The sequence below is a fragment of the Pseudonaja textilis genome, chromosome 3, assembly GCF_049901715.1.
Source record: "Pseudonaja textilis isolate UNSWEBS1 chromosome 3, rPseTex1.2, whole genome shotgun sequence".
NCBI lineage: Eukaryota > Metazoa > Chordata > Lepidosauria > Squamata > Elapidae > Pseudonaja > Pseudonaja textilis.
Window position 1 is genome coordinate 73,849,745 of NC_141992.1, and position 24,423 is coordinate 73,874,167.

The 24,423-nt window shown below is 36.1% G+C and overlaps 2 protein-coding genes across 2 annotated transcripts in view; one reads left to right on the forward strand and one right to left on the reverse strand.

Moving 5' to 3' along the window:
* The window catches only part of SAMD13 (sterile alpha motif domain containing 13), a 32,734-nt gene extending 30,408 nt beyond the window's left edge, over positions 1-2,326 (forward strand). The window contains exon 4 of the mRNA XM_026700117.2: positions 1,105-2,326. Within this exon, the coding sequence (XP_026555902.2) occupies positions 1,105-1,248 (144 nt within the window). The 3' untranslated portion in view covers positions 1,249-2,326. The remainder of the gene's footprint in view (positions 1-1,104) is intronic.
* Positions 2,327-9,850: 7,524 nt separating this feature from the next.
* The window catches only part of LOC113435963 (uricase-like), a 42,474-nt gene continuing 27,901 nt past the window's right edge, over positions 9,851-24,423 (reverse strand). Inside the window, exons 2-8 of the mRNA XM_087930097.1 lie at positions 20,211-20,429; positions 18,168-18,284; positions 17,857-17,935; positions 16,088-16,277; positions 13,801-13,924; positions 12,785-12,868; positions 9,851-12,208 (exon numbers count right to left, since the gene is read on the reverse strand). Coding sequence (XP_087786223.1) covers positions 12,065-12,208; positions 12,785-12,868; positions 13,801-13,924; positions 16,088-16,277; positions 17,857-17,935; positions 18,168-18,284; positions 20,211-20,429 — 957 coding nt within the window. The 3' untranslated portion in view covers positions 9,851-12,064. The remainder of the gene's footprint in view (positions 12,209-12,784; positions 12,869-13,800; positions 13,925-16,087; positions 16,278-17,856; positions 17,936-18,167; positions 18,285-20,210; positions 20,430-24,423) is intronic.

Below are 24,423 nucleotides of genomic sequence, written 5' to 3' on the forward strand. Positions count from 1 at the left end.
TCAGGAAACAGCAAATTGTAATCAAGCTTTATTCATGCTACGATTTGTCTTTTATGGATAATTTGGGCACTGTAGGGGAACTCGGTGTGTTTGGACAGAAGTTTATAGGTGAGTAAATATAATACAATATTTTGCTACCAAATATGGGACCAAAATGATAAGAAATCTTATCATATCTCTTAGCAGTTTCTTTTCCTGCTGTCATAGTATTTTGAGTCGGTGAACATTTTATTCTTTCATTTACTCGGGGCCTGGTGAACAATTTTAAGAAAATCATTATATGAAGACCTAAGATATAAAATGTTTCTCTTTAAAAAGGAATACTAACAAAATTCCAACTGAGTATTTAATTATAAAATTGTTAGAAAGTCTATCATTCTTCTTTTTCTTTTATTTATAACAGTTTTCCTTTTTTCCTCTGAGTGTCAACAACCTTTCTTTATTTAAGACTTTCTAAGTCCCCTTAGAAAGTCCCCCTTTCTGTCTTCCTTATAAGACATTTTTCAGATAATCGTTTTTCACACTTATAATCATTGCAACATCTCCATGATCATGTGATCAAAATTCAGATGCTTGGCAACTGGTTCATATTTATATTGGTTGTAGTGTCATAAGATCAGCTTTTGTACCCTTAATACAAGCAAAGTCAGAGGGAAAGCCAGATTCACTTAACAACCATGTTACTAATTTAACAATGGCAGTGTTTCGGTTAACAACTGTAGCAAGAAAGGTCACAAAATGGGGCAATAACTGTCTTAATAACTGTCTCGCTTCACAATATAAATTTTGGGCTGAAAATTGGGTTGTATGGGTTTGGCCTGAAACCCTGCAAGGTAGTTGCTAGTTGGACTAATGAACCTGATTCAGTATTTCTGGGATAAGATGCTGGTTGCTTAAGGCCTCAAATTCTCCTTAGGCATAACCGAAGGGAAAACAGCATTAGATTCAAGAATTACAGTCCTTTTGATTAAAACAAGAAATATTGTTGAAACTAAAAAAAATGCTCTATGTTCTAGGTAACTTGAAAAATAAACAATAAAAAGGGCTTTTGAATCTATTCCCCATTTCTAGATTGTTTTAAGCTTTTATTCATTTTTGCTTTAGGAAATTGATGGGAAGTCTTTACTGTTGATGACAAGGAATGATGTACTCACTGGACTTTCATTAAAATTGGGGCCTGCACTGAAGATCTATGAATATCATGTAAAGCCTCTACAGACACAGCATCTGAAGAACAGTTCACTATAGTGGATTTTCAAACTGGACCGTCTTTTTTTCCTGCTCTTCAAAATAAACAAGCAGCATTGGTTTTTGGCACTGGAACTTTATTAAAAGCAAAACAACAACAACACAAAACCTGTATGTGTGCATAATGAAATTAAACCAAATGGCACTGAAATAAATATATATTTATATTTATACATATCCTATTGGATAACTTTAGCAATATGCTGTTTAATAAATGAACTGGTAGGGTGTAGAATTTCTCATTATTCAAGCAAAAGATCAGTTCAGTATGCTTCTTTTTAGTAACTCTGTGGAGTCACAAAATTGTAACTGAAAACAGAAATATTTAAAATGGATACACTTGATTTTTTTAAACTATTGCTTAAAACAGAAGGATGACACCTCTGTTGTTGCACAAGGCCCACTAAAGCGCGGTTATATCTTTGCACAGATCCCTTTTATTTCAAATGAATTGTTCCTAATTTGGAAAGAAAATAGGGAAAGTGTTACAAGACCAAGAGACACTTCTAGAAGTTCTGTAAAAATCACAATTCTTTCATAACATTAGCAACAAGTTTTGAATTTGCCAAAATAACTTTTTTTCCAGAGGGAGCACCTATTTTTATCTTACTAATGTTTGTTCAAGACTAATGTTTTAAAGTTGTGCAGCCAATTTCCTTGAACCTTTTGGGGAGGGCAAAAGCTACATACAGAGGTTGTAAAGGTTTTTTTCGTAAGTTTTTGTTGATCTTGAAAGGGTGTTCTGTGAAGGAGAATTTAGAGAATGTTTGTACTGCTTTGTGAAACAAAATTCATGTTTTAATTTATAACTTATTTGCTAAACGTTTTGTTACAGTTGTGTAAAAAATGTAAATTCCTGCATATTTTTACATACTGCATTTTGTTGTGTGGTAAAGAATTATATTAATATGTAATTTGATTCATGAGCCAAATATCTATTTCTGGAAAGCTAAAGAATGCTATCTTACAACTGTGAATCCCTGCTAAGGGAAGACCTGTAGTTTCAATCTGTTTCAACCAATTCTTGATTTTAATTGCAGATATTTTGCATCAACAAAGATATTACCTATTGTTCTGATTCAGTTTGTTTTTTGACTTTTTCTTGTGAAGAGTCTTGTCTTTTACTGAGTGTCTTTCATGTTAATAATAGACTCAACTGAGCTGATAGGACTTCTGTTCTTTTAAGAACACATGCAAAAATTTATTTCCACTTATGAGAATGTTTTACTTTGGGAAATCTAGAAAAGATAACTTTAAGAAAAAGCGGAAATTATAAATACAATCTCCAGGCCTGTCTCTTTCATTGACTTTATTTCGTAGTTATTCCATCCTTTTTGGTTTTTGATCGCCAAGAAGATTAATAATCCACTCCTTGCTAGCCATCAAAAGTTTAGTTTTATTCTGATCCTGGTTAAATTTATTATGAGAAACAGTATTTTTGAACTACCTGAAGTTACCTTTTAGTTTTTTGAGCTACCTGAAAATATCGGAGCTTGTCTAGAACACACAGATACTAATAATAATATACAGAATCAGTTCAAAAGGTAAGCAATTTATCTTATTGACATGGCCATATAACACTGCAAGTTGTAGATTTTTGAATACTCAACAGCATGTGACATTCACATATTTTGCTAAATTTTAGACCTATGTATTTTGTGTTAGATGGCTTTTTTTCCCCTCCAAGCTAGAGAGGCATAAAATGTGAGGTCATTTCTAAATCAATAAAAATGCACCATTTAGAATTATGTCACCATGTGAGAATGTAAAAACTTTCTGTCTAATCTCTGCAAATTTCTTTCATGGTGAAATTGTCTTACAGTATTGGTGAATAGCAATTTGTGACAACAATTGTAATTATCTCAGCCTTTTATCTTTATTTCAGCAGATTTTTAAAAGGGAAATATCAGCCTTTGGCTCTAAGTGCCACTTTTCAAAGATAAAGGCTTGAGATATCATGAGAAATGCAAGAAGAAATTATAGGTTAAACATGATTCTTACGCATTAATTGAATGTACTGCTTAAGTGCAATGTTATCCCTGAATTACTTTTTATTTTTACATGTAACTGCTGGCTTGATGGAATATTTCAGCAACTTACGATAAAAATTGAGTGTTATTTGAGCACATCAGGCACAGTTCCTCACCAAAGCTTAAGAGATGACATAACAAACTCTGCTTTAAATAAAATTAAAGACTCATTGGACAAGAATGTTTCAAGTTCTATCATGTTATAAAGATATCAAAGGAAAGTTGCTAACAACTCAGTCTAAATTCTATTGAATTCAATCTAATTTATATCCATGTAATAGCTAAGGAAAGCAATTTGGCAGCAGAGAGCAATCTGCTTGCTCCATTATCAGCTGTGAGGAGTGAAAATTATCCCTGCTAATGCCACAAAACAAGAATATGTGGAAAATCTGTCCTAGGATGCCCAGTGAGGTTTGCCATGGGGTGGCAGATCACTTGCACACTATTGAAGCACAACAAGGATACACTGGAGAATTCCTTGTAAGAAAAGAGAGAAAAGTTAATGGGAACTGGGGTTGAGGGGGAAGTGTTGAAAAAAGAGAGAAGAAAAGAAGATGAGCAGACTGTAGAAAAAAAAGAATCTGTGACAATCATGGAAATAAAGATGTTTAGCTGATGTACTTTTTAAAGAGAATCTTGCCTTTATTGTCTGCATGATATTTTGTATATACAGGAGAACTATATGTACAATATAATGATATAGTGAACCATATTCATATTTATAGTTAAAACATTTCAAAATAGAATAGACCCAGAATTCTTTATTGCCCAAGTGTGATTAGACACACAAGAAATTTGTCTCCAATGCATAAGCTATACATACAAGTAACAAGCAAATTAACAAACTAATTGGCCTTCTAAGCAAATGAGAGAATATAAAAAGTTTTCTGCATGTCTGTACACGCCACTAATATTTTTCACAGGTGGAATCTGGAGGGGAGAGGGTCAAGGTCTTTCTTAATCCCAAATCAGACTTGTTATTTCAAATCAAATAGAATTTCCTCCAAGTTTTTCTTTAAAAAGGGTGGAAGACTCCCAATAACCCAGAAAGGGTATTCCAAATGGGATGAGCAAATGGCACAGCTCCCATCTCTTTGCAAATCTGAGTTTGTTTTGAATTGGGAAGTTACAGAAATGGGTTATATTTGTAGAATGTGCTGGGTTTAATTCATTTTCCTTTGGGTGTTGTATTTTGTCCTTAAGGAATTGTGTGAACAAACTCGTTTGACTAGCTTGTAACTCAAGATAATTGCATGAAAATAGAAGCAGTTTAATTCGCTAACCATTTTAAGGTTGTTGTGTGAATAGAGCTATGTTGTTCTATTACCTTCGATACAACAGCAATCTTGAGAGAAAGGAGTTAAAAAGAAGAGAATGGAGTAGTGCAGTGGTGGGATTCGATTTTTTTTTTTACTACTGGTGCTGTGGATGTGGCTTGGTGGGCATGGCAGAGAAAAGATACTGTAAAATCACCAGTCAGAGGTGGTATTTGTCAGTTCTCTGAACTACTCAAAATTTCTGCTACCAGTTCTTCAGAACTGGTCAAAACCTGCTGAATACCACCTCTGGAGTAGTGGTTAGAAGGTTAGCCATGATTTGGATGGCCAAGATCCAGGTTTCTAATCAGCTATAACACCATGAAATGACTTTGGAGATATTCATATATACAAACAGCCCAAGTTATATCATAGGATTTCGATGAGGATAAATCGAAAATTTTCTCCTTAGTATTCTATTCAGTGAGGTTCAGAATGCTAATGTAACGTTTGCCTTAGAACAATCTTGTGATATAAATAGTTTGCTTGCATAGGCTTCAAGACATCCAAATTGGCAATTTCACCCATCCTGGACCAGTGTGGTACATGTAAATGAGGTCACTATACTTGTTAGAATTTTTCACTAAGGTGAGTTTTGATTGCACACTGTAGTTAGCCATGTTTGAAATGTGTAGTCCCAGATTATTGGGTATTGGCTGAAACTATATGTGTGACCTGATCAAAAATTAATCCTTAATTCAGTTTATTGTTCCATTCAATTTTCTTGGAAAGGTTTTTCAGAAGTGGTTTGCCATTGCCTCCTTCCTAGGTCTGAACAAAGTGACTGGACTAAGATCACCCTGGTTTTGTGACAAATGTGGGATTAGAACTCACTGTCTCCTGGTTTCTAGCCTGATGCCTTAACCACTAACATGCTTTTGATAATATATAGCTAATTTAAATTAGCTAAATATAGTTAACATGAGTATTTACTATTTTTTTTCATCTTATTAAAACTTACGATGGCAATTTTTTAGATGATACACTCACATCATTGAGTCTCCAGTTGTGTACCCAAGTTGCTTAGTAGCAGCATGAGTAGTTACACTATGCAAAGTTATTTCTAAACATGCATAGAGCCTTCCTAGCCAGTGGACTATTTTAGGGCTAATGTCATCAGACAAATGCTGAGCCCAGGAACCCAAGGCAATGACTGCTCACAGCACACCTAGTAAGTTATAGAATGCCTCCTCTCTTGTCTTGTTCCAATCTTTCAAAAAAAAAAAAAAATCTTCTGTGAAGGAATCCCATTCCTGCTTCTTTTCCATTTCAGGCCAAGACCTTCAAGGCAGGACAGAACATATTTGTTATTAGTAGGTCTTCCAAGACATGAGATGAAAATAGCAATAGCAATAGCACTTAGACTTATATACTGTTTCATAGTGCTTTACAACCCTCTCTAAGTAGTTTATAGAGTCAGCATAACAAGAGAATGATGGCTATTCTGAACTTCCAAGGTGTACAACTTCACAGTTTCATCAAGTGGAAAGGGAGAAGTGAATATCAAACAAAAAATACACTGCATGGGCTGCCCCCATTTGTCTATCGTTCATTTCATTTCATCAGCTAGAGCAGGGGTATCAAACTCGCACCATCACAGCATCGCCATGTAACATATTGATACTTTCCCCGCCCCTTTGCTAAACCAGGTGTGGGCATAGCCAGCACGTAACGCATCTGGCCCACAGGCCGTGAGTTTGATACTCCTGAGCTAGAAGCATGATGGCTTAGCAGCTTAAAGATGCTGGATTTGTCAGCTGGAGAAGGTCAGGTCTTCGCCTTCCAGAAATTTGAGCTCTAGCACCATGTGAGGGAGTGATCTCCTATCATTCACCTCAATTCCTGCAAATCTAGAAGTTCAAAAGGATGCAGATGCAAGTAGATAAATAGGTACCATTTTGATGGGACTAACCAATGGGACAAACAACCACTTCAAAGGGACTAACCAACACTGGTCTGAACATGAAGCAAAAATCAGTGGAGGAAAAAGCTCCAGATGTTGCTGACATACTTGCAGAATGCTGTTGGTTTCTCTGGGTGTAGAGCTAGTTTTCCCCCTATGGTGCATCCTAAATAGTGCATGAGTATGAACTGAACAATAATCCTAGGCAGCCAAACCTCTACTCTGTAATAACATTATAGATTCTTAGCTTTCATGTACCAATGCCATATGGTAAATAAAAAGTTCATCAGCTCAGCTTTGTTGCTTTCACCTTTGCAAGATAAGTAAGGAATTGTATGCCTCTAGAATCTTTAATGGTATGTTTATGTTTTGATACCTACAGAGTTTCATATTTAATTGAATGAACAGATTCAAGTTGTTTTTGTCTTTGCTCTTTATTCACCCATAAAACAACTAGAAATTCAGAAACCTTAAAACCGAAAAACTGATAGTAAGGAAACAAGACATTTGAAAAATTCTAATATTAATTCTAGTAATTCTTTAATTGAAAGATAGGATAGAATTTAAAACAGTAAACAGATTCAATTATACAGTCACAGTTTGAACAACAGAAAAGATGATGATGATGCTATTTGAGATTAAATAACTCATATTTTGGAGAGTCTTCTGGGCTTTTTTATTAAAATCCTTGTTGAGAAGGCAGTTTTCATACTTGTTAATAGTAATATGTAGATTTTCTTTGGCGTGTCCCCAAATTGTAAAGTGGCCAACAAGTCTCCCCCCCCCCCAAATAGGTCATATTAATCAAACTCTCCCATTTCATAAGAATACAACATTAGTATATATTGAAGAGGGCGGAGCTGGCATCGCGACGATATGGCATGCAATCTTGGAGGTCTGAGATCGCTGCCGATATCTTTGCTCCTGTATGATCGTATCGGATTTATACCATCCTGAAGAGACGGTGAAAGTGAAGAGTGCATCTTGTCGATCCCAGGGATACTGCAAAGTCCCTGGTAGTTCCAAGAGAAGCTCTTCTTGCCAGCGGCAAAGAGGCAGCCATTAAAGCTGCTGAAGTTGGGACAGCTCCGAAACGGAAGAGAACAGAAAGAGAGAGTGTGCCAGTTTGGTGAGAACTTTTTCTTTATTCTAAGATCTTAAAGGACACCTTAAGGAAAAGAAAGAATCTGTAAAAGTTTTGAAAGAAGTGATTAAGTAGTAATTTTAAACAGGAATGTCGAAGTAATTCTTTTTTCTCGTTGCTGGATTTTCTATACATGATCTTGTATTTTGAAACTGGACTGGTTTTTTCTTTTCCATCTATTTTTATTTTCTCCTTTGTGATTTTGTAACCATTTTAGGCTAGAGACTCCCTTTTAGTTATTTTTTAAAAAATATCTTTTACTTTTTTTATTAATTCTTATTGCATTTTGCTTGGAAAAGGAGGGGGAAAGTGAAAGCAAATAAACTTTGTAACACTGCCAATTAGAGGCTTGGAAATATTCTATTTCTCTTGTGACCAGACAAAGCTGAGAAAGAAAGAATTGAGACTCTTTTTCAAGGACATTGCTATTTGATAAGATAGAGGGAAGAACATGGGAGAGTATTGTTGCAGGTGCTCTTCTGGGTTTCTATCAACATCTGGAGTCTGGTGTTGAAGTTTATAGGAAAAGAAAAGTCATAAGTTTCTGGAGAAGAGTGTTATAAAAAGAGCCTTGGATAACTAAACAAAGTGCAGTGTGTCTTCTTGATTTTTCCTAAGCTGTGTTACCCCTCCTCAACAGTTTACTTTTTGAAATAGCTATTTGGACTTTTAGTTCTTTGGAGCTTGTCTTTGCTTTTTTTTTTAATGGTTGTCTTTGAAAGTTAATTTTTTACATTTGTTTTTTAAAAGAAAAGTTTTAGTATTAATGATTCCCTTCCTTTTCTTTTTAAGAGAGTAGCCTTTTTTTCTTTTTCTCTTTTTGCCTTTCTGGTACTTTTGTTTTTCCATCTACCTCCAATACTGGTTTTTTCTTTCTTTTTATCATCCTGGTTTTTTTTTCTTTTCTCTTATGCAGCCTTTTATATTTGAGACCTCTTAAGTGGATTAAGGTGTTGAAGAACCTGAAGAATTTTTCCTTTTTTTAGCTTTTTATTCTTCACTTTTCTGTCTTTTTTAGGATTTTACAACTTTTTCTCCTTTGTGTATTTTTATGGTTTTTTCCTTCATTTTTGAATTTGCATTGTTATCTAACTAATCGATTGGATTAAGGTATACAAGAACCTGAAGAAATTCTTTTTTCTTTTTTTATTATTATTGCTATTTGGCTTCTTTTTCCCTACTATTTTTATTTGGAATCGCAATTGGTTGCTTCACAATTGGATTAAGGTCTAGAAGAACCTGAAGATTTTGAATTGTTTGAAATGAGTAGGAAATTAACAACTACTCGTTCTTCAACTTCTACTTCCTCCTCTCCACCATCTGGAGGACAACGTTCAATACAGACAATGTTAAGGCAAGAGAAAGAACAAGAAAAAGAAAAAGTGACCCTGCAGATGATTATGTAAGGTATTCAAAACATTCAAACAAGATCAGAGAATATTGAAAAGAGAATAGAGAACATTGAACAAAGAACAGAGAACATTGAACAAAGAACAGGGAAAACCGATGAAAAAGTGGAGAGAGGAAGAAAAAAAAACAAAATCTATCTGAGATAATGATAGAAATATTGGCTAAAGCTTTGGAAATAAGTGAAGAGAAGATGATGGATGGAATAGATTAGGTTTATCGAGTCTTCACAAGATACGCAATGAGAAATAGCCTACCAAGAGAAGTTCACATCAGGTTTACAAAGAAAGCCACTAAAACACAAATATTGCAAGTGGCAAGAGAGAAAACATTGAAATATAAAGATAAGGAGATTGTGGTTTCGAAACAAGTACCCAGAAGAGTGAGACAGATGAGAAGAGAATACCGATTCTTGACAAAATTGCTACTTAAAAAAGAGGTGAATTATAGGTGGCTGATTCCAGAAGGTTTAATGTTCACATGGCAAGAACAGAGATACAGGATTGATTCAATTGAGAAAGCTGAATCATTTTATACAGAATTTTTCAGAGGGAAAGAGGAAGAGGCAGAAAAAGAAATTTCACTAATTGAATTCCAAGAGGACTGCCAAATGACGACTGAAAAAGAGGAAGGTGCAGTAGATGGAAAGGAGGAAGCAAAGGACAACGTGAACCAAGATCCACGAGAGCTGCCAAACCTAATTATAAAATATAACCATGGAAGAATAAAAAATGATTGCAATTAATATAAATGGACTTAATTCCTCCATTAAAAGAAGGAAAACTTTCCATAAATTAGAGAAATTAAAATTTGATATAATCTGCCTACAAGAAGTACATATTAAAAAGCAATAGGAATAATTGTTGCTACAGCCAAAACTATATTTACCTCCTTGATACAACATTAGTATATATTTCCCTCAAAAAAGCAGGTGTTAAAGGTGTTGGTAAATATCCTTCTCTGCTGTCTTGAAATTTGTAAATGAAGAAAATATCTGTTACAGAAGAGGCACCTAGAAATTCTTTACCCATTGTTGGAGATATTTTCATTTCTTCCAGTTTAGAACATTTATCCCTAAAGAACAGGTCTCAGAAAGCAAGAGAAACTTGAAAACTACTTATATCTTATAAAGGAAAGGAAAGTAAACAAAAACATTTAGATAAAATTTTTCCATGTTGCATGTGATGAAAAGTCCTGTTCTGAATGATTGAAATCCTTGACAACTTTTTTTCCTACTACAAAGGATGAAGTCTAAAATGAAAAAGGGTTTTTTATTTATTCATTAAATTTATATGTGACCGACTCACTGGTGACTCTGGGCAGCTTACAAATAGTGCCTATAATTTTGGGGGGAAGGAAAGTGGATTAAAGAAAGCTTATCTCAGATTTGTTGATGATCTATTATTCTTTGAAGATAACATGGTATAAGAGAAGGAAAGCTGCGAAGATACAAGTATGAATAACCTAGCATAGGTTTCCTTGATGGTAGAACATGCTGGATTTCAATTTTATAAACTTGAAGAAGTACAAATCTGATGATAGGTTATTGTCTATCCACAGAGCAAAAATTGTGGAAAATTATTGAACAAATTGTTTTAAATGATATGGTAAGCTACTAAAGTATTTTGGAAGGTAGTCAGTCTGGCAATCAGTTTCAAATTTGATAAAGAAATTTAAGTTGCCAGCCAGAATTTCTGTATCAAATTTACAGGTGTCTGTCTATAATATATGTAAAACTATTTGCTTGTAGGAAACTTAATGCAAGGAAATAAATTGAATCTTACTTACATTCATTAAATATAAGAAGCCTTGTTAAAAACATGGTCTGCAGTTAATGTTGTAAACATAGTTTTTTTCATCTGAGTCCTTTCATCTGGAATTAGATCTTCTGAAATCTTAATTTTATAAAAATTAATTTGGGATCCACTCATTTTATTTATTCTTGACTAAATTGAATGTCTATATTTAGCATCCATATATTTTGAGTAGAGCTAGATGGTAGTTTGAGTGTGTTTTATCATTATATAAATGCATAACTGTTTACCTTCTCACATGCATTCCCTGTTTGGTTATGAAAGTAAAATGCATGAAAATCACATTTGTATCACTTGAGTGCCAGTCCATCAACCGTCACAGTTATACTATGATGGTGATAGGGAACCTATAAAAGACATTTGTGGTGATACACCAGGCCTCCAGACCCTCTGGAAGCTGCATGGCCTTGCTTTCTCACAGTTTCTGAGGCATACAAAAATCATGCAAGCATTCTCATACAATTTTCTGAGGCCTTGAAGGATCCAGAGAAAGTCTAGAGAAGGGGAGAGTTCAGAGAGGAGGTCTGGAAAGGCCTCTTTTGTCCAGGGTATGTTCGTGAGACACACCAGCAGAGTTAAGGTAGGCGTTTTCTGAACTTTTGACCCACTACATAACTTTTACAGTGTGCAAAACTGTAGAAAGTTGGTCTAATTCAACTTACATAGGCAATACAGAATTTATTTTCGGGTAGGAGAAATTTAGATCTTTGGTGCTAGTCAGTTCAGGAAAGTAATGGGGTCTTAGCGTACAGTTTTCTTCATCTTTTCAAAATCAATGAAGAAAAACTCAATAATAATAATTTGAAAGTAGCTACTGGTGCTTCCCATATAGCACATCTGTTTACTTGATGAGCCCCGGTTAATTGATATAGAAATCCTGCAATGTTACTAAATTGGATCCAGACTGCATTATGTTACTGTAGAATGGACTGTAATTGACAATTATTTCATGGTTCATCATGGTTAGGTTTGGATACAATTACTGTGTGTTGTGATGAGTGCTTTGTATTTGGGTGTTGGTTTTCAAAAGAGAGAGAGGGAAAAAAGGAAGTGCATTAAGTATTTCCTTGAAACTCTGCTTGGAAATAATCATCCATAACTGGCTTTCTATGGTAACATGGAGAAAATCATGGAGTAAGTGATGTCTGCTGGTATAATTTCAGTATTACATGATATGATATTCTCAGAAAAGAATGGGGTCTTCAGTAAATTCCACGGCTAAATTTCCACCCAATAAAAGAATGGGGTTTGCAGTCTACTGGCATATGACGCAGGTTTTTTGAACAATCCTTCCTACGCAGTGTGGATGCACAAGCACCAAATGGTGTCTCCTGAGGTGTAAAAATCTGGAAAGGAAAGATGCATACATTTGAATCATATCTCTAACTTAGACTTTCATTATTATCAAAAGAGAAAGCAGGATAATGTTTCTTCCTGCATAGTCTCACAAAGGATATAACTCGACTGGATTTCACCTCCTAGGTGACTCCAGTAATTCAGAAAGAGCTAGATTATTAATAAAAATGTCAGGGTTGTGCTTTACTGAATAATAATCATTTTTCAGATTTAGTCAGACCAGGTAGCTAGTAAAATAAGCTCAACAAATAGATGGAACCAGGAGATAATCTGGACTAATCTTCCGTTGGCTTCAAGATTGTTCAGGTTTACTCCTGTAAATTCAGATCTTGAGAAGACGTTCTTCCACTTCTTCAAATAACTTCCATGATCGTCTTCTTCCAGTGTCAGGAATTCTTGGTGTCAGAATTTTTTTATTTTTTATGTGTTTGGTTCATTTTGTTTGGAGGCTAAGTGACCCAAAGTAGGTTCAATTAAATTTGTATTAAATGATCCCACTCTTCCCAGTGTGCAATCCACAATAATAAATACTGTAGTTTGGATGACCAAGAAAAAGTAATTCTCACCTCTTTGTCATTGCTTATTCCCAGTTTTTCTAAATTTGTCACTGAATAGTGGATGTTAGACAGGATCACTTCTACCTCTTCAATCTGAAAATACAAAAATACCAGTATGACTTATTAAGAAATCATTTATACAGATTTAACATAACAGATAAACTCAGTAAAGTAGACTGACTCCTGATATTTATAGTTTTTGAGTTTGATGGTTTCTTGAATTATATGAAATATTTTATTTTATTTACTTAAATTTATATCCTGCCATTACTTCCAGAGCTAAAGAAAGATTGCAATGAGTTCTCCATTCATTTTATTCGCCACACTATAGAAATTGAGCTTGCTGAGGCTAGCCATAGACATATAGTGAGTTTTCATAGGTGAGGGTGACTTGAACTTGAGTTTCTACTGATCTAGTCCATCATCCTTGATTATTACACTACCCTGGCCCATCAGATATTCTTCTCCAGGTAACCTTTATTCAGAATTTAGGCTGCCAGCTACCAACAGCAAGCTATTTTCAGTGTCTAAAATTCCATTTGTAAAAAAGCCTTTAACCTTGCCAACATTTCAGTGGATCAAATCTATTTTCATACTGAGAAAGTATTAGTTCAGAAATGTACAGTAAAATGTTCTTTATTTTCATGGCAACACCATCCATAGTTGTCATTTCTTAGTTGTAATGGAGTGGGTTTTAATTTATGGCATTTAAAAGTGATCTTGAATTGAAGACAATTTCACCAAAACAGATTAGGTAGGAAAAGCCTCTGCTACTATGCTTTATTTTCAGCCAGTCTAAGATGAAGATCCTTCCTTTATAAAGTAGATGGGGGAAATGGTCTTTCTTTCAGGTACAAGTATATACGTTCCATACTTCCCTAAAGGGTGTTTGGCCCTGAAATAGGAAGAGTGAGTAATATCTTTGCCTTTGTCCATTGGGGAATCATTAAAAAAAAAAGAATGGTCTCCATAACTATAACATAGCATAACACACTGAAAGCCCCAAATGAAATAAAGCTACTGGCCTGTGGGATTCTTTCCAGAATGTATGTCTGAATACAGTTGACTGTCTTCTGATAAGAAGGTGAGTAATGGCCTGTTTCTGGTGGACCAGCAAAAGCATCAAGGATACTTTCGTGAGCAGTTCTCCTTTAAAGTAAAAAAAAAAAAAACAACGTACAGCATTTGGAATCAAACTACAATGGGTAAAAACTATACTTGCAAGGCAACACACATGGGCATTACTGGTCAACTTTGTGTACTGTGCCTATTATCTTTATACTGGGGTAATTTTCACACTGAGGAAATCAAGAGATTACAATGTATTACTGTGTTTCCCCCAAAATAAGACCCGGTCTTATATATATTTTTTTCACCAAAAAAGGCACCAGGTCTTATTGGGGGGGGGGGGGTTTCTAATTACTGACTCACTTCATAGCAACAGCACAGGCCCCACCCAGCAGAAGCCGGCTGCCAGCCCACTTCTTCTGCAGCTGCTGCTCGCGTGTGTCACCCCGTTTTGCCATCAGAGGCCTTCCGGAAAGCCCTCTGCAGACGATAAAAGAGCTCCGGCTCTGTTATCAGCTGCAGAAGGCTTTCTGGAAGGCCTCTGATGGTGAAACGGAGGCTGGGGGCAACACACACATCAATCCAAACCTCGTTTCTTGGCTGCAGAGGGCTTTCCGGAAGGCCTCTGATGGCGAAATGAGGCCAATGAGGCACCACACGTGTCCATCCAGAGCCTATTTATTGGCTACACAGGGCTTTCTGGAAGGCCTCTGATGGCAAAATGAGGCCAATGAGACACCACACATGTCCATCCAGAGCCTATTTATTGGCTGCAGAGGGCTTTCTGGAAGGCCTCTGATAGTGAAGTGAGGCCAGGCGCACATCAATCCAGAGCCTGCTTCTGCAGCCTGTTTTTTCGCTGCCGAAGGAGAATTAAAGGACTTAGCCTTAGGGTCATGTTATAATTTACCTTAAAGAAGACCACATATGATAATTGATTAAAAATAACGAATTAAATACAGTAATCTTTGATTAGCCAACACAAGTGCAAGACTTTTATATGCACAATGGTGGAAAGATAAGACAATACCCACAATGGAAGAGTGAATGGTGAAGATGATAGAACTTCTTCAAATGGTAAAATTGACAATTTTGAATAGAGAAAAGACATTAATTTTAATGCTGATTGGAAAGCCCTTTTGGACTTTTTTGCCTGAGACAGAAAAAAACTGAAATTATGATATATAGGTTTGGTGACTAGAAAACTTAATAGATAACAGGAAAAAGTTATATGACCTTAGAGGAAAAGGTTAATTTAAATGTATCCTTAACAGTTGTTATAAAAAAAATCTTTACATTTCTTTATATTTCCTTTTCTTTCTGTACTTTTGGCTTTGTTCTTTGTTCATTTTTTTCTTTCACATAATTATTATTTTCGGTCAGTTTTTAATGTAAAAAGAATCTAGTTATTACAAATTTTAAAAAGTTATTTTGAAAGAAATGGAGTCAAACCACAAGAAATAAAATGCTTGAAAAAATAAGTCAAGAGTACTGTGAGTCAAAATGATCCTCAAATACAGGTAGTCCTTGACTCCTGACCGCAATTGAGTCCAAAATTTATGTTGCTAAGTGAGACATTGGTTAAGTGAGTTTTGCCCCATCTTACGACCTTTCTTGCCAGAGCTGTTAAATGAATCTCTAGTGGTTAACAGCCCAGTTGTTAAGTGAATCTGACTTCCCCATTGACTTTGCTTGTCAGAAGGCCTCAAAGAGTGATCACATGATTCTGGGACACGGCAACTATCATAAATATGAGTCAGTTGCCAATTGTCTGAATTTTGATCATGTGACCATGGGCAAAGATAGTATTCAGCAGGTTCTGACCAGTTCTGGAGAACCGGTAGTGGAAATTTTGAGTAGTTCGGAGAACTGGCAAATACCACCTCTGACTGGAGATTTTACAGTATCCTTCCCTTGCCATGCCCACCAAGCCACATCCACAGAACCAGTGGTAAAAAAATTTGAATCCCACTACTGACCATGGGGATGTTGCAATGGTCATAAATGTGAAAAACGGTCATAAGTTACTTTTTGCAGTTACCTTGTGACTTTGAATGGTCATTAAATGAACTGTTGCAAGTTGAGGACTATGTGTATGGAATTTTATCACAACCTCCTTAGCAAAAGATCTTCTTATTTATTGCTAGTTTTAGTCTTGTTTTATGTAAGCCCTCTCCTCCACTGTAAAGACATTTCAGAGGCCCCATTACTTATAGGAGAATCCCTACAGAAAGTTTTACTTACCATATGGAATCATAATCAAGGCCATCCAAGCAGTCACCATAGCACCATTTGATGAGTGTTTCCACAGACAACACTCTATCTATCCTTTCTGGAAGTGTGGTGTATCTTTCTTTAAGAAAGCCCTGAAATCCAGATTGGGTTGTTTTCATAAGTTTTAGATCCTTAATGCCAGAAAAAACAATTGGAGGCTCTAGGAGAGAAAAAGCATGAATTAATTTTAATATAAGACATGATATTCCACAGTTACATATAGAGCTTTTTTCCCCTAAAGATGCAGTGATATCTACAAATCAACTTGCATACCAGGACAATGAAATTTATTTCCAATTAAGCATGCATTGAATTGTGCTGGCTGAGTATGGCTGGTTGAAAACCCGAACATTCTTGGGAACTCAAATTTTTAAAATGTATTATATTCCTGATTATGAAGTCTAATAATGGATGCCAGGGGCCAAATAAGTTTAAAAGGAAATCTGTGTGTCAGTTTTGGCATGGCATATTTGGATTAATTTGTATAGAAGCTAAGTCTCTGCTTTGATTGAACAGATCAAAATTTGCCCTTTTTTTATGAAAAGGCCTAGTAAATCAAAGCACATATCATTAAGGCAACATCATTTTTCTTACAGGCTCCAATTTTATTGTAAATTCACAAAATTATAGGAATTGAGAGGAGTATTAAGATCATTCAACATGCTCTGGATTGATCCAAATACTTAGTTCAGTTCTGATTTCAAATATTACCATTGCAGAGTAATTGTCACCAAAAGGGGCTGTAGCCTATTGTAGATTCTGTTGCCCATGTGCAGTTTATATGTTTACTTATGCTTTTTTTTCCATTGATATCCGGAGTTATCAATTGTTAAGAACCAAATTATTGCACAGATTAAAATAGCATTTTAAAAGATTACAAACATTACATGTTTGACTCACGATCGGTCACTTAACAGGCATTAGAAGTTACAACAAACCTCCCCAAAGCTACATCCCACCAATTTTAAAGTTACATCTCTCTTTCTCTCTCTCTCTCTCTCTCTCACACACACACACACACACAAAAAGACGTGTGTGCATTGCATGTGTGCAATGATCATATTTTGAATGCTTGGCACCTGGTTCACCGTTACAGCCATTTGCAGCATCCCACAGTCACTTGGTGCCAATTTTATTTCTGGTTTCTGGCAAAAAAAATGTGCATTGGATAAAAATGATTCACTTAAACCCCCTGCTAAAACTATAGTAAATTCAAGTCTGGTCACTTGGTGACCCACAACAATGTAGGACCATCATTCCAGGTACAATTAAAGTCATAAGTTGACTACCTGTATTAAAATGATCATACTAGATAAATCCCATAGTATATTACTGGCAGCTTCTGAAGGAGTTGTAGATTTTACAAGAAGATACAGGGTTATAATATATTGTTTGAGTGATTGAATGATTGGTTCGTTGGTTGGTTTCCTATCTCAAAGCAGAATACATCGCAATATCTCTTCCAACTTTTTCCCAGACCAGCAACCTTATGGGGTACACTGTGCTGAGAGAAAGTTGACCAGCCAAAGTCACCCAGGGAAGCTTTCACTGTTGAGAATGGAAGAGCAGGATTTATATATTCAAGAAAAGGGTACAAGTCTGTATTTGCTTTGTTACTTGCTTTTTTATATTGGTTCTGGTCTTCAAGAATAACATGAATGGATTTATCTTGTTTACAGGCTACCATTGCAGATATGAACCTAATGTTTCTACTAAAAAAATTGAAATCATTTCCTTACTGTCCTGAGTCCGTTCCACTTCACAAAACCGAATTCCTTCAGAACTGTAGAGAAAAGCATGCGCATGGGGAGTATTGTCCTAGAAATTAAGGATGACATATTGAAGTTGCAAATAAACTATTTGACCCTGCACTTGGAATTCATACAAATAAATGAAAGCGCTCACTCGCCATGAACTGTTGCTCTCCATGCCAAGCTATTGTACCACTAAAACTTTCCCTGCCCTCGTCATATGCCATATTTCTTCCCTGCCATTGTCCCTTCCCTAGCTTTGTGCAGGGAATGTGGCCCAAATGTATGCTTCATTATACCTTTTCTAGGCGCTGCCAGGGAACCTCTTGGATAAAGGCATTGCAATACACCACGTGACAAAAGGCTTTAATGAAGTGCTCGCAGATATCCAGCCCAAACTCCTCTATTGTTCTGATCTAAAGAGAAAAGGTGTTAGATATGATCAGGTTCCATCTTCAAATCAGTGTTTAGAATTAAGATTGTACATATATATAGGTACAGTACACACACATATATATGGTATTCAGCTTTGTTTGGGTATTTTCCCACGTCATTATAGTTGTGCTTTTAAAGTTGTAGCAACATTTCAGCAGAATCTCATCTGCCATCATCAGATTCTGCCAAAACATTGCTAAAACTTTAAAAGCACAACTATAATGACGTGGGAAAATACCCGAACAAAGCTGAATACCATATATATAAATACCCGTGAAAACTTAAGAAAACTAATATATATATATATATATATATATATATATATATATATATATATACATACATACATACATACATACATACATACATATATTTTCTTTGTACACACATGACTGCACCCAATTGTATAACACCAACACAATTATTAAATTTGCAGATGATAAGTCAGTGGTGGGGCACATTATTAAGAACAATGAATCTGCTTATAGAAAGGAAGTACAAGGGCTGACACTGTGGTGTAAAGAAAATAATCTTACACTTAACACCAAAAAAACTAAAGAACTTATAATTGACTTCAGGGGGAAGATTACCATTGTACATAAATGGTGAGGAGGTGGAGAGGGTTGGTAGTTTTAAATTTCTGGGCACTTATATCTTGGAGGACCTCTCATGGACTATGAATGCTAACATGCAGAAGGCACAGAAGAGGCTGTACTTCCTGAGAATGTTCAGGAAGATAAATCTACTTCTGTCCTACTCCTGCAACACTATTGAGAGTGTCATGACATATGGCATTCTTGTATGGTATGGGAGCAGCTCTGTAGTGGACAAAAAAGCTCTACAAAGAATAATTAAAACTGCCCAGAATATCATCGGGCTCCAGCTACCAACCGTTGATGACATCTTCAAATCTTGCTGTTTGAAAAAGTTGCACAACATTCTCAGAGATTCTTCCCATCCTGCTTACAATCTTTATGAACTGGCAGAAGATACCGAACAATTAAAACTCGGACCACATGTTTTCCGAATAGTTTTCATCCCAGAGCTATAGTTGCACTTAACAATGAACTTAAAGACTGCCATCAGTGAGTTGTTGGACAGTATTACTTGGTCTGTTGTGTATTTTTTAGGAGGCGGGAAATTTTGACGGGTGAGTGTGTGTTTGGGGATTGTCGTGTGTGTGCATGTTGGGTCTGGTCTCTGGGTGTTATGTGAATTTCATTGTATGTATACTGTGTATATACATACAATGACATTAAAGAATTCAATTCAATTCAATAAAAGATTTATCATACTGGCTACAGCCCAAAGCTATTTTCATGGGAAATGATGAAATCTGAACTATAACCACTAACCCCCCACTGGCCATTATAAGCTATTGTTGAAATTCTTAGCATTTTTTTAAAAACATAAAAGTAAATTTTATACAGGATTTTTTTTTAAAGAGCAGTGAACCTTGAGTTCATTGAACTAAAGCCCTTTACTTACTTTAAATCTTGACTTCTGCCAAATCAATTCATTTCATTCTTTTTTGTTTATCTGAATTTTATATAGATTTTGTATTATAAAAAGGCAGCATCTCCTACTTTGCTACCTGTGTCCTGCTGCTCTTTGAATTTTGAATGATTCAAAACCTGAAAATATTAGTGACGATCCTTTTTAAAAATAAGCATAACAAAATCATAAGCACTGCAGATTAGACAACCAAGCTATGTTTTGGAGTTTTTATTAGAAAACTCAAGCAAGATAACATAAAATGCTGCCACATCTAATTTAGAAACTTTTGCCTACATAGTACATCTTTTTGTTTATTGCTTTGGTTGAAGACAGATTCTATAAATGACAAAAAAAGAGGAAATGCAATCCAATTCTTGCTACAAGATAAGATGAATGGTTTTGCAACCTACCCCATTGCATTTGGCCAGGGCTTCAATTGTATTCTTTATGGTGTCTGTAGGGATGACTCTGGAGTTGTCGGCATTCAAGTATTCACGCACAGTGTTGAGTCTGATGTGTACAGAAATTGCCAGTTCTTTAATGCAGTGTACCTGGCCTTCCCGTCTAACGTACAGGATTCTCACTGCGTTCTTTCCATATTCAGAATTCACATATTCTACTTCCAGAGGCTGCAATAAAGAAACACACACACAAACTCACCATTTTTGTCCATATAGCTTAGCATTAAAACAAAAAGACATAAGCTAGTTCAAATAAAGAAAATGCACAGACATAATCTCATATTTTTTCATCCATTCAGCTTAGCATTAAAACGACAGAATGATAATCTGGTTCAAACAAATTTGGGTTAGGGTTTAGAATCATCTTATTTTACAAAAAATGTTCCAATTTTGAACACACAAGATGGAAGAAAGATGGGACTATGCCACACTATGGCTGTATGCTGTCCCTTAACTCACGTTTTCAACCTTATTTGTTTCTTCATTTGAATTATATAAATTATTTGAATTTCTAGGTTGCCCAACTCTGGGCAGCTACACAAAATTAAAAGAATAACAGTATGGCGGGCATGGAAGCTAGCTGGGTGACCTTCAGCCAGTCACTCTCTCTTAACCCAAACCATCTCACAGGGCTGTGGATATAGAGAAAATAGCAGGATAAAAGAGTATTAAGTATATTTGCTGCCTTGAATTATTCTTAAAAGTAATAAAGTTGGATAAAAATCTAATAAATTAAATGAATGAATGAGTGAATGAATGAATAAATAGATAAATAAATAAGCAAGCCATCTATCCATATCTCCCACCAACTCAAGTCATCCATTTAACCCAATGCCTGAGGGAAAACCCAGTTTTTTAAGGCAGGGAATATTTCTTCTATCTACACCTTCAACTAGGCTGCTTCAAGGAAAATTGTTGTTGAAGGAAGATTACTTAATCTATATCCAGATTCTCTCCAAAGGTTTGATGCATTTGGTATGTATTTGTTACTTAAGCTATGCCAATGCCTGAGCAAGGAAGCTGCCCTGGATTCTTGGCCCGTATCCTGTTTTTCTCATCCTTCCACTCACTCCTGGAATAGTGTGTGAATAAATACTTCCAAATAGTGGAAGAAATGTTGGGAAGCCTGCTTTAAACACACAGCTGCCATACCCAATTTTAAAGCATCTTTGAATGCACGTGGAGAGACTGTGGGTAAAGCAAACACGCTTTGTCTTTTGCAGCTAGAATTGAAAGGATTGGGTCAGGGAAATTTGCTGCTTACTACAGAAGGACGAGAGGGGGCATAGACAGAGCACTTAATCAGAATAGACAGTTGAAGCACAGCTGGGTGTGTTATTACATGTCATTATAGTATGTTTGGTTGCAGCTGCATCCGGCTGTTAATTTAGAGGGATAATGGACAGCCACGTAGCACATAGATTTGTCCTCCAACAATTTACATTGCTTTTTGCCTCCTGACATCTTCTGCCTAAGGAGCAACTCCACTTTGATAGTAAAGCTCCTGTATAAAGCTATATTATTTCTTTGGAAAACAGTAGCTCAGACTATTAAAAATGCCGCAGATGTTTAGAACAAGTTAACACCTGGTCCATTGCCATTATTGTTTCTTGAATATATCAATTACCTTTTTCTTGCAGCATACACAGTTCATACTGCTATATTACACAAAAATAAATGCCTTTTAATTTTGCTCGGATGACTTATCCTACCACCATAAAAGGACCATCAGTCCTTTTAATGTAGCATCGATTGTTCAGGAGTGTCATAAAGCATCAATGTCAAATCTTTCCTCCCTTTCTATCACTCTTCTTCAAAGCTTAGTTCTTTCCAAAAGGAATTACATCAAAGGAAGATTTCTATGAAGTATGCTTTTAGCATTCATCGTTTGTTTCCTCCAAGGAAATTTTATTCAGTCTTGTCCTTTTATACATATCACAGAGTTCTTTTGAAGCTGTGTTTATTCAAATGGACATTTTACTTGTTTATTCAGTGTTTTGGTAAATTGGAAGGATGAAACTACTATATATAACCCAATCTCAAATAAGATTAATAATTTTTTAAAAATAAATCACATTAAACCAACTTGCGAGGAAACAGAGCATGTGGCGAGATAAGGTAACCCTACTTTCTTGTAAGGTTACATTAACAGTATGTTGCACATCTCTCTTATCTCACCACCCATCTCCTCTACAGGTAGAGAAACTAGGAAGTGTCTCTTGTAAGCCACTTTCCTCCACATTCCTGTTGTAGGTGAAATTGCCTTTCATCTGTTGGCTATGGCTCTTCATCCTATCACTCCCACATAACATTCCCACAAGAAATGCCTTTATTGGTTACCTGGAAATGCTTTACTCTCATATGACATTGGGTTTCTAGGCGATAAACCAAAGTTTATTTATCATTAAAAAGGTAATGAGTTCTGGAGATAACTTATTCGTAGATGGTTTTCCCCATCAAGTGCCTACCAGATGTCTTGGGCTAAACTCTAAATCAGCGGTCCTCAACCCCCAGTCCATGGACTGGCACTGGGCCATGGCATGCCAGAAACCGGTCCAAGCAAACAAGCAAACCCCCATCTGCAGGAAGCACATGAAACCATGCCCCCTCTGGTCCACAGAAAAAAATCTCCATGAAATTGGTGCCCAAAAGGTTGGGGGCCACTGCTCTAAATGCTACAGCCAGCATGCTGTACTGGAGGTCCTGGATGTTGCAGTCTTAATTTCATTAGATTGGGAAATCTAACAAAATCTAAATTTTCCCTACAATAAAGGGTGGGGAAAACTATGCTTCTCTAACATATCTGCTCATATTTGTATTGAAGTATTTCTGAAAAGTTATAGTTAATATAGAATGGTAAGATGGAAGGAGAGAGGTACCAGAATCAGAAACATGCTCACAGAAGCAAATCAAAAACCAAAAAACTACAAGGAATGGTTTCAAAGGGAAATTCTGCCAATATCCTGCAATAAGCAGAATCTTCTTCAAAGCTACTGAAGGGAGGGGGGAATGTCTTCTCACCTTCCTACAGTTCTGTAAAGAATAAATAGAACAAGCTACCACCTTTAAATAGTAATTTTATTAAAGAAATAGCAATAGTAATAGCACTTAGACTTATATGCTGCTCCGTATTGCTTTACAGCAGGGTTCGCCAACCTTTTGGACCTCAGGGGCCACCAAACTCATAATTTTAAATCCCAGGGACCACTAACTGGTTCTGTGGGTGTGGCCTAATTTGTGGGTGTGGCTTGGTGGTCATGTGACTGGCTGGGCATGGCTTGTATGTAAATATTATAAAAATTTATATAAATATTGAATTTTTTTTATTTAAAGAAGAGCAACTTTTACCCAAAATCCGGCAAAGCAGGCAGGCAGATTGAGTTGCTCACAGAATCATTCAATGATCTATCTATCTGCCATTGGCTAGTTCAGTCTCTCAAATTTGCTTGCTGTGAATCTGCACTGAATAATAAAACCTTCAGTCCTAAGGGAGGTTTGGTGTACTTAAAAGTAGAGCCAAAGATCTAAAGACTAGCTAGAAAGCAAGAAATCCAACCATTTCCTGCTTCCGAGCTAATCTAAATCTCCCAGTACAGCAGAACAGCTGATGGTCGGAAAAAAGAAAAATAGAAATTTAGCAGGCAAGTTTGCTGGGTAAGGAGTGAGTGGGCAGGGAGGGTTCCTGCGGGCCATGTGGGCGGTGCAGCCTTGTGTTTCTGCGCAGCCTGGATTAATTGCTTGGGGGGGGGGTGCTCTGGGGATGAGATTTCTCTGCAGCCCACCAAAATTTTCTCACGGCCCACCAATTGGCGACTGCTGCTTTACAGCATTCTCTGAGAGGTTTACAATGTCAGCAAATTGCCCCCAACAATCTGGGTCCTCATTTTGCTGACCTGGGAAGGATGGAATGCTGAGATAACCTTGAGCTGGTCAGGAATGAACTTTTGGCTGTGGGCAGAATTAGCCTGCAATACTCAATTTCTCAATTTCTTAAACTACAACAAATTTTCTCTTCTCATATTTCATTTCTTATCTATAAAGAAATCCTTTAATCTCATCATTCAGTCTATTCAGCAAAAGTCCATTAAAGATTACCAGATATAACAATATATCTCTTGTAACCTGGATCAAATAAACCAACATTATATTCCTTACTTATACT